Source organism: Phasianus colchicus, chromosome 6 (assembly GCF_987193195.1).
Source record: "Phasianus colchicus chromosome 6, bPhaCol1.hap1.1, whole genome shotgun sequence".
Taxonomy (NCBI): domain Eukaryota; kingdom Metazoa; phylum Chordata; class Aves; order Galliformes; family Phasianidae; genus Phasianus; species Phasianus colchicus.
Window position 1 is genome coordinate 31,255,393 of NC_143441.1, and position 16,870 is coordinate 31,272,262.

General features: G+C 39.8%; 1 protein-coding gene across 1 annotated transcript in view; it reads right to left on the reverse strand.

The window, feature by feature from the left end:
- AKAP9 (A-kinase anchoring protein 9) overlaps positions 1-14,412 on the reverse strand; it is a 100,010-nt gene extending 85,598 nt beyond the window's left edge. Inside the window, exon 1 of the mRNA XM_090142821.1 lies at positions 14,144-14,412. Coding sequence (XP_089998947.1) covers positions 14,144-14,191 — 48 coding nt within the window. The 5' untranslated portion in view covers positions 14,192-14,412. The remainder of the gene's footprint in view (positions 1-14,143) is intronic.
- Between the last annotated feature and the right edge of the window lie 2,458 nt (positions 14,413-16,870).

A 16,870-nucleotide genomic window follows, 5' to 3' on the forward strand; every position in this document is an offset into this window, starting at 1 on the left:
ATTCTAGTGCTACTAGCAATGGGATCCTAAATATAAACTACATGCACTTCTGAGTACTAACAGACTGAGTTATATTCTGATACATTTATGCATGAGATAACAATAAGCAGAACGGTTACATTTATTTTGCAACTGTGGGGGAAAAAAAAACTAGAAAAAAATTACTTTGACCAGTTTCGTGGCATTCAGTCCATTCCCAATAAAATATTTAACCCATTTTCCCTTTGCAGATACAGTTACATGGACATTATTACACAAATAAAAAATACATATTCTCTCCTTAAATGTAGTAATGAAGGCAACACCCCACATTAGAAATCTATTTTGGAAAGCATGGAAAAAGTGAAGCAATATTTGAAATGATCTTAACTGATTGTCATTTTGCTGCATTATATTAAAAATGATAAGTCTGTTGCACTGATAAGATCACTTCCTTTAAGGATGCAGTATGGAATGGAATAACAGAATAAGTAAAATCTGAATTGCTAAATAAGAGTATGTGCATTTACAAGATGGCTCACACCATCAGCAAAGAAACACAAGGAAAAAAAAAAAACACACAATATATGCTGCAATGAAAAAAATGACATGGGAAGGAATAGGAAAGCTGTGAAGGATTAGCTGTGATGGTTTCCAGCAGCCAACAATCAGTATTTGACCACATCAGCCCATTACCACCTGGGATGACAGCCCTCATGCTACCAGATAAGAAAAAAGGCACGCAGAAGCAAAATTCTAATGATGTTTCCCAGTTGTTTGCTCTTTGGTGAACCGATTGCTGACAACTACTGTGAAATGCAGAAAATACATCATTTGCTTAGCAGTAACAAACATGGCCTAAAAGACTGAGCATAGCATTGGAAAGTGACATAATTTTTCCAAATTTGGAAAATAACATAGGTAGAGTCACAGCTGTGCAGTAATGAGAAAACAAGTTTCCTCATAAATATTGTGTTTTTTGGAAGGATAACAAAATGACTGACTTTTCCCTTCTGGCAAAATACATCTATAATGTTAGCAATAAGCATCCTAGAAAAGACTGTAAGAAAAATGACAAACACCAATTCACCAAACATTATATAAACAAGTTCCTCAAATCTATTTAATGGGGATATAAATATGACCACCTTCATCACTCACTGAACACTGTCCATTTTTCACATAGAATAAGGACAGCTTCTGTTGGAAAGAACTGTTGAAAACAAGCCAAGCAATACTACATCTACATCCACATAGCCTTCCACCTGATAGTTCTTTACTTTCAAATACTTTACTTCGTAAATTCCTATTTTTATTCCTAATGTAATATATTTAATATTCTACAAGAAATCAAAGCATGTAACACTTGACCACCTTTACTGGATATGAGATGACAGTACTCAAACCACTGTAAGTTCCTATTTGAGAAGTATTAACCTACTATGACCGATTGAACTGAATGTCACTCTACCGAGGTTTAAGCAACCTGTCTCTTATCAGATGCTCAGACTGGACCAGTTACAAACCTGAGCAACCCATCCTTGCTGTGAAGCTGGCTCTGCTGTGAGGGGGGTAAGGCTACATCCATAGGTCTCATCTAACTTAAAACATTCAGTCATTCCATGAATTCAAGGTAGGTCAGGGAATATATTTTAATTTTGTTTTTTTCTTAACACTGAATACAATGTTAACTTCAAAAAGTTAAGAAAACTCTAAACGTAGGATATACCACAAATGACATACATACAAATGGCAGACATTAATTTGTTGGTGTTTGTTAATAAGATAACACTGAAGCAAAAGAACTCTATGTAGATGAGCATGCAGGGTGCTGGTGGAAATCCTAACACTTTAAAAGATACAAAGGACTCAATCTTTGGACAGCAAATGTACAGAGCCTATTTGCATGAAGGAATCACTGCCCGCCCCAGAAGACTCAGCACGGACTATGGGCAGTCTGGCTTTGCCTTCACTGGTATGAGCAAACACATAACACAGTATTCTGTACTTCTAGCTCCAATCTTGGGAATACTGTAGCATCTTCTCTCCCTTCCTCAACTTGATGTTCGATCACAAAACAACACTTTTGTTTTAAATCCATGAAGGATGCTGTAGACTACTGTTCCATCCCAGTATCAAAATGAAAACTTGAAATTCCTTTTTTTCCCCATTGGGAACGGGAGTCAGCCCATTTCTCCACACTCAAGATCTCTCTGAAACAAAGTCCTTTGCTTCAGTTCATTAAATGCTCTAACTTCAGTTGTGAACTTGCTGAAGGCACACTCCTTCCTCTTCTCCACTTCATTAATAGGAACGTCAAACACTACTGGTCACAGTTTCAATACCTGAAGAACACTACTGGACACCAGATGGCTTCTGTATTATCACTCTGAGCACAGCAGTCCCAACAGTAGCCTAACTTTCCTTGCTACCAACTCACCCAAGACATCCAGCTACATTTTGACTGCAAAAAGGTTATAAAAGACAACATCATATGTTTCCTAAAGTCAAGATAAACAACATCCAATGTTCTTTCCTTGTGTGTTCATCTCATTGTGGAAGACAATTAACTTGCATTTGATAAGCTATCACCCTCGTACCCAAAACCAGCTTCCAGATCTGTTCCATATTCTTCCCAAACACCACAACTAGGCTGACCTTCCTATAGCTCCCCACGTCCTCCTTCTTGACTTTCTTCAAGACAGGTCTGATGCTTGTTTGTTTTCTCTGCTCCTTTGGAATCTCCTAATTACTACGAACTTTCAAAGATGACAGAGAAGAGTCTCGTAATGACAGCAGATGGCTCCTGCCAGGATGCTTGGATACATCATGCTCAGTCCAACAAATTTTTGTACATCAGATTTGCTTAAGCAGTTCCCAGCTTGACCTGTACTGTACACAATGCTTCATTCACTCCAACTCTGCCATTACACTTGGGGACCTGGGAAGTCCAGGAACAGTCCTTATCATTAAAGAGACAGAAAAGTCCTTGAGAATTGCTTCCATGTCCTTTTGTAACCAGATCATTTGTCAGGATTACGATGAATTCTAAGGCTTTTCACAGGGTTTGCCATTCACTTCAGCTTAGTGCTGCACGCACATAGCCGTGCATTCTTTCCACAGACAATAATGAAGTTACTGAGTGACACAGACTCTTAAAGATTCTGCTTGAAAGACCACCTACTTTGAGATGAAGCCATTAAAAAAAACAAAAAACAAAAAACAATCCTAAGAACAATTTTTCATTTAGCCCTAACCACCAAATAATTATTATAACTAGATGAAATCTTTAGTTTGCTTGTAAGATGACAGCAGTGTCAAGAATCTTAACACCACAATGACTTTAAGCAATAAATTCTGTATGAATCAGCCCTAGTTACCTAAAGGCACTCTCATATCAGTAATTGCACAGATCCCCGGGGACCTTATTATTACACTTAGACTAAATAACTCATTTAGACAAGTCTGTTTCTTTTAAAGAGGAATCTTTTCAAGTACTTTGAGACCTCCTGATTATAAGCAGTCTTGCTGCTCACGGCAGCCTTGGTTATGGTGCATTAATGAAGCTTTGTTATAGCTTCCAGGGGGCCAGAGCTGGGAGGAATCAGCTGTTTCTCAAACATTATTAATACTGATTAGAATCCTACAAGAAGAAAAAACAACAAAAAAAACACCAAACCAAACAAACAAAAATTAGGAGAATGCTGTAGTCAGGCAACAGGGAATACTGCTTCTTGTAGGATCTTAATCAATACTTAATGCACTTCACTCTTCCATAACACTCGATACATACTCAACTTCAAATTCTAATTTATCAACTTAAAAGACTACCATACCTGGAGTATAAAGCTTTAAAGATGCAGAGAGATCGAGGCAACTAAGGACAGGCATAGAGAGAATTTGCATCTAAAGAGGCTTTGTCCAGACTTCTCTACGTAGCTAATGGAAGAAAAACTTATAAGAAGCATTTGTCATTTCTGGTTTGTGTTGATGCTACTAGAAAGGAGCTGTAGTTGGCTGCATATTTTCCCTGACCAGCAGGACTCCTGCACTTCACAGCAGCGCGTATTTTTCTTTTCTCCTGCATTGCAACATTTAATCTATATGCTAAATGAAGAGGAGTTTATTAGAACTTGGTTGGAAAGAATGAAGAGAGCACTTGTCGGAAAAAAACGTTAATAACTCATTTACTTTGAGTCTCTTATATGTATGCTTATATCACCTTGATTTTTCATCCTAAGAGGAAAAAAATATATAATGGCAAAAAAAAATTTATTCTGCTGTAACGTATTTCAGTTGTATTTATGTAGAACACATAAATAGAGCTTTTTTCTACTTTACATGTCTTTTCCTTTCTGAAGAAAAATGTAACAAAATGAAAATCTGTATCAGAATTATTTAAAGATCAAAAACTGAACAACAAACTGATTCAAAGATAGAGATAGTACATAGAAGAATAGAATAAAGCACAATAAGACCTGAATATTTTTGCTCATACTTACCTTCTCATTAACTAAGAAATCTGAAGGAAGAAGATTCCTTCAGAACATATAGGGGATGTTTAAGCACAACTTTATTAATAACCAGCCCAAGACTATCAGCTTTTTCAAGTTGACAAGTGACATGAAACTGATACAGAATTTGCAAGGTTACATCCTCGGCAACAAGGCAATCAGCTTTTCAGCTACAGATCAGCAGTTTAAATTCTGTTCAAGCTAAGCAAGGAAGGACAGGCACTCCTTGTGATGTGATGACATCGAATCAGTTACAAAAAGCAGTGTTTTCACAAAAATTAGCACTGAAATCTCCAAAGTAGTCTGATCCAGCTTTAGGAAGTTACTGGAAGGAATTGTGGCAATGTCTGTGCTCTAAATCTGGGTAGAAACTAAGTAAAATTTGTAATTTTCATTTTGTAAGAAACAAAGGTTGGGTTTTCCTTTTTTTTTTTTTTTTTAAATAAATTATAAAACAGTGCTAAACAAGTCAAACTCATTTTCTCCTTCTGTTTATATTACTCTTACATGAATTCATACCACGTGGCATGTTCAAGACTGAATGGCCAGAGTGAGAACCAATCCCCCAGACACAGCAGGTTTGTGAGAAAGCTCTCTGAGAAGCAGAGCAGACGAGAGGGAGGAACCAACTGTACAAATTTCACGCTCAGTATGCAAGAATTGACAGACACGTACGATTTTGACAGGCTTATATTATTATTACAATTTTTTTTTTTTTTTTACTAACACATCAGTGAATCATGAGGGAAAAGTGGGCTCACAAAAGGCACTGATATTGTTCAGAAGAATCCAGGCTATTCATCTACAAACTTCACTTTTTTTTTTCCCCCCTTTCTTAGTTTATATGCAAAATTCAATTCATAAAATGTATTCTGAGTAATGAAGCAAACCTAAGAAACACATCACCCTTTGAAGAGTCTTGTACCAGGAATTCCATTTTCCTCTAAAACACACCAACCCACGCTTGCTGTCACAACATACTACTGAACATATGAAGACAAGGTTTACTTATTATTTTTGCAGAGCATTACTTGCAGTGGTAGGTATTTCTTCCATATAACTTCTAAGTGAAAATACATATTCTCAATGTTAAGTCAGCTACCTCACTTTGGCAATACAAATGGCTTTAAAAACGTTTAAATAATTTTCTCGTGCTCTGTAGTTGGACACAGAGGATTTCTTCACTTATGCTTGGGAGAAGCATATGTGCAAGGATAAGTAAAAGCTTCAGGAAACAAACCAAGGATAAAGACATAACCATTTCTGTTAATTTATGGCCTACCAGGAAAATCAGCTTTGAGTAAGTTCTTTAGTAAGTTCTTTATTTCGCTCATTGTAATCCCTATTTTATCAGTATTTACACAGAAACACAATCTCAGAATTCCAACTACAGTGCCTCCTCAGCTGTCCACTGGTCTTGGTTGTTTAGCTCAGGATTGTAATTTTAGATATACACTGCAATTTTGCCCTACCAATAGAGTTTTCATCAAATGCATTTTTTTCCCCTAGAAACATTACCAAAATACTATACCATCCTTTTAAAATTATTATCCCTAATTGAGGAGAGTTGAATAAATTTCTCCAAGTTTTGAGGTTTAGGAGCATTGTCCAAGATATCACGCTCTGTTTGTTTTGTGATGATGCAACAAATTGAGTTTATTACAATTGTGGCTGAGCTTGGTGTTTGATTAGCAGACTCTCACAGACTTTTGCTCAGCTCACAGCTACTGAATGTGTTCTTCCTGGAAGCTTTTGCTGGTGTCCTTATGGAAGAGGGGAAAGAGGAAGTATACAGTCCCTCTTTCTAAGAGGCCAAGAGTTCTAAGAAGTCTAAGCATTTTACATATACTTCTTTTTTTTAACTTTACAACACAAAATGTCAGGCTCTAAAGAAGTCATGTGAACAATGCAGATTAAGATTTCTTTTCAGAAATGGGAAAATAAGAACCATCAACAAAATATGACATGCAGGCAGCATGCAAGTATTTCATCACGATAAATTTCAAGATCTATTTGCTTCATGTTTCAACATAACAGTCAAAAAGACTGCAATTACCAGATGAGTTTTACTGTGGTATACTTACCAACACAACTTGGCACATCTGAAGTTTCATATTATCTGGTACCAGTAAATAAGTGATCTAGAAACTAATACGTAGAAATACATTTAACTCACTAGTTATGGGGCAGACACTTAAGACAGCATTTTCAGACCCTTAATTAGGATTCCCAAAATTATGTTACTAGTACATAATCTTATAGTACAAATAAGCTAAAACAACAAAGTTGGACCTGCTTCACAAGCCTTTTTTTTTTGTCCTCATTTCCATCAGATTTTTCACTATCATAAACAGTAAGATGTTATAGTATTATAGTAACCATGTCAAGCTGCAGTTAACATCTCTATATACAAATATTTAAAAGAACCTATTTGTTAGGATATTGCTTTGGAGTGCGGAGGAGAAACAGAACAGAAAAAAACACAGCCAACCAACACCAAAGGAAACAACCAACCAAAAAACTTCAAAACAACTATGCAACCATTCAGGGATCTTTAGTAATATCTACATATATCAAAAAGTTTGATCCATCTTCCTTGAAATATCAGAGGTACTTAACAGAAAGCACTTTAGGAGAAATCTGTGTTGGCGCTCACGCTTACCTTCTAGTCAGTATAGACAAACTTGTCTAGACACTGTTATAAGCAAGGGAAACAAATGTTGCAGTCACCTCTGTTTTGCTATTGCAACACCCTTACTAAGAAAATAAGTAGCTGGAAAGCCGACCAAGGAGAGGTCCAGTGTCAACAGAAAGAAATGCTTGAATATAGGAAAAGAGCAAATTTCTCCTTTCTTTACTGCAATGCTTTCTTTTCACACGTGAAACAGTAAGAAAACATTCTAAATTGCCTTTTTTAAATGCAACTCCTTGTTTCATAGTGTTTCTAACAACACTGTGCTGCAAATTCTCTCATTTTCTTGTAAAATTCACTGGGCATCTCGGAATAAAGTTCAGTGTTTTCTAGATCAGGTATAGAAAAAAGGTTATTTTGGATTGATATTCATCTGTATCATGAGAACAAAGCATTTCTCCAAGCTCATCCTACCCTGCATCGCTATTGTAGGCAGACAGCTAATTTAGAGCTTTGTATAAAAGGCAATTTAAGATGAATAACTAAACTCTGTATTGAAAGCTAGAATAGATCCCTGAGTGAGGGAAATGGGGCTCAAACCTAGGAAACTGCAGGAAAATGGAGAACATGCCTAGAAAAAGGAAGAATCCTAGCAGCTCAAAATCAGTACTTCAATTCAAGTCTTATTTTTATAGGGATCCCATAAACTCCTGGAGAAACTTGAATTTAACTTTTCTCCCCTTGTTTTCTTAAAAAAGAAACAAATAAACAAAAATAACCAAAACACCCACAAAGAAAAACACTGACAAAAACCGTAAGGAGCGGTTGGTTCTATTACCCAACAGAACAATTAAGTAGTATTAAAAAAACCTCAATTAACTTTTTTGCCATTACAGGATGAATTTGGGTCCTGAATACAATTTCACAAGGTTACCTTTCAGTCTGATCTTTAATTGAAGTTTATGCATCACCCTAATAACAATAAATCATACAAAATACAGTTTCATCTCAAATGTATACAAATGATATAATGCAAAGATATCCACTGTTCTGAACTACAGCAAAAAAGTCTCTCTCTCACACCTAGGCACTTTCTGCCTTATCTACCTTTAAAATTAGACACTTTCTCTCCAGGGTAACTCACAGTCCTTGCATCTGTGACACACACACACAAAAAATCAGTATCTGATTTCCTCTGTGACACAAAAATCAGTTCTTAAGCTTATGCACGTTCATAATCAAAGTACACTCAGACAAACCTCCTACTATTTGCATTTAGGATTGACAGAGATGCAAAAGTGACTACTGAAGCCTGCACAAGGTGAAGAGGAACCAAAGCCACAAGTTTGAAAGGACCTGGGAAAAGAAATAGCTTACAGACATGTAAGAGGAATACCTAGGAATGAGGCAGGATCCTCACAGGTTTGTGTAGATCTTCAGGTGCAAGAAAATTGCCTCCCCCGTATAAACAATCTTAAAAGCTCTTTTCTTTGTTAGAGCACATTTTCATAGTTTCACTGCACTCTCCTGCTTCTTTCTAAACAAAGAGATAAGGCAGTCTGAGATCACATCTGCTGAGCAAAAGCTCACCCACACCTTTGTTGGTCAGCCTGCATTCCCCTTCCATTTCTTTCCCTCTTGTTAGCAGTACCCTCACAGCATCTTCAGATACAGATGCAGTCCAGCACCATTCCCTTTCTGAAGGCTGCCAGCCCGTAAAGCTGCTCTCCTCCATAGTTTATAATGAGAAACAGCAACAAGTGGGGCTTTATAATGAAATTAGCACTTCTTCTTGAGGTTGAATACAATTTCTTGGTTTGAGAGAAAAGCAGAGTAAGGAAATGCAGACCAAAAAGGAAATTCCTCCTGTCAGGAGTCTGTTTAATCGTTTTTGTTCAGGTTACTGAAGGCAGACAGATGACAAACAAAATGAATTGTCTGTACCCAAAGGCAAAAGAAGACACGTTAACAGGCCAGCTCTTTCACAAAATATAAGGTTCCAATGTATTTAATTCATTTTCTGTGATGAAAAACTCTTAATAACTAGTAAGACACTGCTTTTTTTCCGCAGGGGATTTTAAAAGACTGTGTTTTATAAACACAGTCTATATGTTAAGTTATTCTGGGGGTTTTAAATTAAAGCTTTAATCACTGTGGCACATAATTATTTCACGTTTTGCTTAAGTCTTAAACTTAAAAAAAACATGCACAAAACAAAAACCAAAACCAAAAAAAAAAAAACCACTCAGAAAAACAAACAACCCAAGAAAAACTGATCAACAGCTTTCTCTGAGAAATCCAAAATTTCTCAGCCTGAAAAGCCCAGAGATGAGGATCTTAAATCTTCCTCTGCCCTGAAGACAGTAAGATGTATGAAAGCAAACAGCCAACATTCTCAGACTCTTAAGCAATGCTGCTTTAATGATATATATTCTCATCTTCAGACACCAGAAAATTGCATGACCAGAAGACAAAATCTGCAATTATTTCTTCTTACTATTCAATTTGTGAAGGTGGCTTGTCAGATTTGTTATATAACCTGTATAAATTGTCCACTGCGTGCCGGCAGAGCTTCCCAAACCTACTTCACTGCCCCATCTGCTCAGTGACTCACGGTATAGATAAAAAGCATTCACTGCAGTCACAGCATCTCATCTGTGCTTAAATAGCACAGATATGTTTAATTACATTTTAATTACAGCAGACAGTTCCTTATTTCTTAAAGACTGTTCAACAATTATTGCATTTTTCAAGCACTATAGCAGGAATGTATTACAAATACATGCAAAGCTCTTGAAAGTTAGGACAATGAGCAATGTATTTCTAACCCTACAAGTGAAATCCTAGACCAACTCACAGAACCCAGTAAATTAATGTCTTCACTCACCCACCTCCCACAACAACAACAAAAAGACCCATACAGCTGAGGGTGTACCCTTTCTACTCCCTTTCAAGACTGTAAATTGGATTCTTCTATAAAACTTGGTGTTGATGGTTCTACATCTCTTATTTTAACCAGTTTTAATAGCTGTGAGGTTCAGTGCCTTGCAGAATAACGTGGCAGGAATGCTTCTGTCATTGCAAGACTATAAGAGTGTCTGCCTTTAAGATAATTATATCTATCTTTCTAATTATATACATATATAAATAAAACCATATACTAAATATATTTATGAAAATAAAATATTTTATTTAAAAATTGTCAAAATCCTCATGTATCTTCTTATAAAGGAATCTGAGTCCTCAACGTTTTCATTCTGAGATTAGCAAATTACTGTGTACAGATCTGGAAGGTGATCAAAACATTGTAACATCCTGATACGAAAGGCAGATGCTAAGCTGCTAAATAAATACATAAAATTAACAAACTCAACCACCACAAACACTATTCTCTTTAATGTTACATGAGATTTCCAAGCAAACTGATACACACAGACACTTGGTATGCACACGTATAAATCAACATGTTCAACCACCAAGCTCTTGTCTTTTGCAGAATCAGGTGTGTACCTATATAATAAGGCAGTCAACAGTATTCCAGAATCTCTTAGGCAAGGCACACAACACACCTGATTGATTCCTGAGTTCACTGTGTTTTGGGGGCACTGATCAACTTCACAGCATGCATATATATTTCTGCTGCTGGCACAAATCTCCCTTCTACCACAGCCAACCCTGCTTCCCTTAACTAGCTGATCTGACATGCACCTTTCCTGGATTCTGGCTTTTCTTGAGCCAAGATAATCAGTTCAGGATATAAATAAAGAAATAGCTTGTTTTGGGAGACTGCAGTTCTATAAAGGCGCAAAGAGACCATTTTAATTTAAGGGAAACAGACATTCATCAACTCCAGGTTAATATCCAGCACATTTATCTTGTGGCAAAGGATGGTGAATGACTACAGGTGTGGAAAAGGGAGCATATAATTTGCCACATTTGACTTCATGCCTCTCTTGCTATTGTGGGTTTGTAGCAGACAGAATCACGTATGCTGCAACTTCACCTAACCTTTGTTACGAAGCAGTCTCAGAAAGTCAGCAGATACACACAAACGTTGGTACGACTTTACCAAGAGCTTATTCTATTTTTCAGATGACATCCTGGGTAAGGCTGAGTCCTATTCTGTCAGGCTGGAGCACTCTTAGCACCATGCAATCAAGGTATGATTCACAATGCCGCTTCTCATTCCCCCCAAAAAATACAAAGAAGACTCCAAGGAAACTTCCATTGCAAAGAATGCACTTGCGATAGACTTCTCTGCAAAAGATTTGTGTAGGGAGACAGCATCATATGAAGACATCCAGAAAAACAAAGCTCACACAAAAACAAACTTCACAGCTAATACTCAACATTATGATGAGAAAATCACCTAATGACTATTTTCCAGAAAGATCACATTGCTTAACACACACACACGCACACACACACACAGTCTTGGCACTACTTTTAAAGGAAAAAAGACATAAGAATCTAAGTCCCATTTTTGAATAATAACTCAGCAGTGTACCTACCATCTCCACTGCACCCCTCATTGGCCTTCCTACACATCCCACACTTACTATAATGTCTTGTTTATATTTTAAGTTTAGATTTTCCTAGAAGAATCAAAGTACATGCAGTATAGCAATGCAACACATATTTCAACATGTTTTTCCAGCTACTTAAACAGCTTTCAATGGTTAGGATCAAAAGTTTTTTTGGATGCTTGTTGCTGTATTTTGCAGAAAATATTCATGGGAGCAAAGTAGATCTGGGAGACATACAGACCATGAATGTGAATATGCCTGTATCCTTGAAAAAGAGAAAAGCAGCTGCAGGAGCAACTCCTGCTTCCATTCTCCACTAACACAGTTCCTTCTTTTCTCATCAGTGACACTCGTCACTGGAAGACTGAGACGCAATCTCCACTGTACAACACATTTAATTACACTATTCATGCATTTAAATTAAAAAAAAAAGAAAGAAAAAAAAGAGGGTAAACAGTGTAGAGAATGCCAGTGAAATATCTGAAAAGCTAACGCTGCTTTTACAGTCTCTTGTTATGTAAAATATGTATAGATTTCAAGAGTTGCAGTGATTTTAACCACGGGATGCCTAAAACCGTAGGATATTAAAGTCTTCAGGGATATATTTATGAGAACATTCTTAAGTTTCAACCAGAAAAGGCTAGAAGAAGGGCAACAATAATGATGTTGTTCCTAAAGTGTAAAATAAGTTACTGAAATGTGTACATGCCTCTTCTCAAAGCAAACAGGAATTTAGAAAAGCATGACCAGCATGTCAAGGAAGGTGATCCTCCCCCTCTACTCTGCCCTGGTGAGATCACACCAGGAGTACTGTGTCCAGTTCTGGGCCTCTCTGGTCAAAACTCAGGGACAGTCCAGCAGAGATGGATTAGGGCCTGCAGCATCTCCCTTATAAGGAACAGTGGAGAGATCTGCACTGTTCAGCATGGAGAAGACTGGGGGGGGGGGGGGGGGGGTATCTTATTTACAAATATCTAAAGGGTGGGAGTCAAGTCAACAGGGTTAGGCTCTTTTCAGTTGTGTACAGCAATAAAACAAGGGGCAGTGGGCAGAAAAATGGAATATGGGAAGTTCCATATACATATGAGGAAGAACTTCTTTACTGTGAGGGTAACAGAGACTAGAACAGGCTAGAGAGACTGCTCAGTCTCCTGCTCTGGAAATAGTAGATATTCAACAGCCACCTGGGAACTTTCCTGTGTGACCCACTGTAGGGAACCTGCTTTAGCTGGGGGCTGGGCTCAATGATCTCCAGAGGTCCCTTCTAAACCCCACAATTCTGCGATTCAGTGATATAGGGCTTCCCTCTCGAGCCTCGACTTTTGGTTCACTCTTCATAAATTGTCAGTAATTTTCCATGTTAATACCAGACCAATAAAGACAAAAAAAAAAAAAAACTGGTGATAAATTATTCATTGTGCTTTGAAATATTAGCAAATTTACTCCTATTATTTTCTCTGTGAAGAAGAATCAGCCAGCCTGGATGCCACCGAGTGCACTGCTGCTGCCACTACCCGGTGCCTCTCAGCACAGCGGCACCGCATCCCTGCTGTGGCTGGGGCCGAGCTGGAAGACTTTTCACATCCCTTCCAAATCAAACCAGCACATGGTTCTTGCAGTACTTAAACACTGTGGGGACTCCAAGTATTCCAACAGGTGCTCCTGTTCCTTACAGCTTCACCTACAAGACTTTACCCCTGTGCTTTTGGAACATCCTTTCAAAAGAAGCAGAAACAAAAGAATTACCAAGTTTTTTGCTAAGGCAGCATAACGCTTCACAGCTCAACTTCACACCCATCTCCATCGGCTACATGAGCAGGCCAACAACGCTATTTCACAGCCGGATCTTCAGACTGCCTCTTCCCGGCTTTAGCTGGGGGTGACTCCAGCCACGCCAGGTACATACATGAGTTAGCAGCGTTACAAAGCTCTGATGTCTGTCACTCAGCAACAACCGCCCGAAGGAACCAGACGGTGCCTGATGTCAGGGTACTCATTTTCACCTGATTTTCCTACCGCCGCCGCTCATCATCTCCTGTCCCCGGCCACACCGGCTCTTCCCGTCAGGCTCCTGCGGACCCCCGGCGCCCGCCCCGAGCGGCGCCCGCGGCACATCGCCGGCGGCAGCTCTAATCCCGGGCCCTAAGAGGTATTAGTGCCGCGCTCAGGAGCAGCTGCCGCTTCTATAAACTTCCTTAAAGGTTTACAGGGAGTTGCCCGGGCTTAAGAGGCAGACGAGAAGGTGTCTCGGTCAGCCCTCCTCCCCGCCCCGCCGCGGGCTGCCACCTCCCGGCCCCGCCGCGACACCTGCGGTCCCGCCGAGCCAAGGCGAGCCGAACCCACGGCGGGGACGGGGCGCGTGCCGGGAGGGCGGCACAAAGCGCATCCTCCGCGGCTTTGTTCGAGGCGGGTCCCGCTGTAGCCCCGCTGCGCCCCGCAGACCGCGCTCCCCCCAGCCTCCCCGCCCCCGTCGCGCCGCAGCCGCCTCCCACCTTGGCTTTGCCAGCCTCCAGCTTCTTCAGCCGCTCCTCGTCCTCCATGGCGTCTGTGCGGGGAGAGCAGAGCGCTATGGGCGGCGGCAGGCGGGCACACCCCCCTCAGCCGAGACGCGCGCAGCTCGCTGTCCTTTCCTGTCCCGTCTCACAGCGACGACAGCTGCCGCGGCGGAGACACCGGCGCCGCCATCTTCATCTCCACGTAAACACGCGGCCGGGGAAAGTGACGTGGCTGCCAGCTCCTCCTCCCGCCGCCATCCCTTCCCGCCCAGCCCCAGCCGCAGCGCCTCCGGCCCGGGCTCGGTCCGGTCCCGCCGAGGCTGCCCCGAGGCGGCGGCCGCGTACCGCCGAACCCGCAGCCCCGAGCCCAATAGCGGGCACCGCTGGGGGGGAGCGGCGGGGGCAGCGGCACGGCAGGCTCCCTCCACACCCCTGCTCGGGGCGGGGGACTGCCTCTCGCACAAAGGACTGGTGTTGGGAAGAGCCTTGGCGTGCCTTTAATGTCTGAACCAACGCTACCCGCGCACTGCAGCCTTGCTGCCTTTTGCCGTCTCGCAGGTCAGCCTTCTGTGGCTGCAGTGCTCATTTTGGCAGTTTTGATTCTCTAAGCGTTTTCTTGTTCTTACATGTGGCTCAGCCTCACGTAGCGTGAATCTGAACCGTGGAGAGATGGGAACGAGCTTTGTGTCGTACTGCACAAGGCTGACAACAAAGGATGTGCAGAACCCCTGCTTGAACCACCGAACACACGCTCATCGTGTCACAGAAGTTGAAACAGCTGTGTTAAAATCACAATGGGGAATTTGACACACGGCTATTAAATGCTAACAGGATTTCTATACCCCATCATTCGATACAAAGCAATATTCTTTGAATTGCTTAATTTTTGATTAATATCGTCCCCCAAATGTGCGACTTGCATAGTGAATAGCAAATTTGCATTGCATGCTTGCTACGTGCTTTTTCTTTTGGTTACTCATGAAGTCAGTTCCATTTCTGGTGCTGTGATGAATGGCTCTGTCTCACACATTCCTGCCGAGCCTTTTTTGGTTGGTGTGTAACAGCTGCACGGGAGCAAACAGATACTTCCTTCTGCATTTAGAATAATTCTACTCCATTAGATGCAGAACCCAAAATCTTTCTGAATGTACTTAGTTCTCAGCTGATTTTTTTAATCTAATTCACATTTTCCACCGATTTTTTTTAAGTGTAAAATGTGCTCATTAAGCATACACCTTTCTTTACCCGATTTTTCCAGCAAAGATCAGATGTGCTCCAAGAAATGCCAAAAGAAAATATTATTTGCACATTATTACTAATCAAGACCAAGACAAAATAAATAAATAAATAAAAATGGGACTCTGAGCAGCAGACTTGCATGCCTGTATTGCTGTCCAAGTAAACTGAACACACAATCAGAGATTTTTTAGTATTTCCCACTCCTCCTAAGAGATATTTCACAGAAAAACCTGGAGTCATCTGCTGATATATCAGTACATACACTGTGCATTTCTGTGTTTTAAAATCATATCCTCAATCTTCATTTGAAAAGGAAATGAAAAATATTGATGTCAAAAGAGAAAATCACCATCCTTGGCAGAGCATTACAAATGTCTTCATTACACTTCGTTTTATATTTAAAACAATAATGTGTTTCTGTTCAGGTTCTCAGACCTTGCTATTTCACTGCGGGAAAAGCATGTTATAGAGAAAAACAAGTAGTGAAACTGAAATTAAGAACTGATTAAGGAGGAAATATTTTCATTGAAATACAAATGTATTTGAATTCTTCCCTTAAATTTGTCTTCCCAGTTTAATAAAGCCAAGTATGCAAGGCCTTTGCAAATGTAAGTGGTTGCTCTTCCCAGGAATTCCAAAGGCCCCTGAGGGAAAAATAAATGAGCTGTTCTGTGCAGATGACATTCCTTTGGGCTGATGGAGGCCGCTGTCAGAGAACTAGCTGTTAGGTGTCAGTAAAATTTCACACATGCATGACACTATGCTAGTGATTTCTTAATCAGTAAACACCCCATTTAGAAGATAATTACAAACTCCCTAAATCCCATAATTAAATGGGTTCTTGAGTTAATGCTAAGAATTGATGGGTCTAATTTTCATTTCACAAGCTTTATATCCATGTAATTTTAATGGATTTTAGTTAAACACCTAATTCACAACAATTAACTTTCTAATACTCATTCAATTTACACCAGTTAAATGTGCAAGCTGATTTTATCAGTAACAGATGGAAAGTGAAACATTTCTATTACAAGATAAAAAATGTAGGTCAGATATTCTCCCAAATGAGTGACTGGTGTTTAGTCCCAGGCATACATTTACATGTGAATATATGGATTTACTGGAAAAGTTCATTAAAAACTGCTGTGAACCATGAATGTGGGAACTAAGTTTGGGTTACATTGCTCTGTAACAAAGACAAAAACATATTTACTGATGTATTTCTCTAGTGATGAAACTCTACCTGCTTTATGGCCCTTGTTTATTTTATGCACTGCTCAGTGAAGATGTGCCTGGTGGTACTCATAGGGGCACTTTAGTGGACTGCAAGGCTTCAAGATGAAGCCTAGGGAAAATGTGTGATGAAAGTCAACTAGTCAACAATTCTAGTTAGGAAATCCAGTTCTGTCCTTGTCTCTTGAAGTGAGAAGCAAAGAGGGATACCAGATCAGAACAAGATACTAGAAGATCTCAAGTGTAAATAAG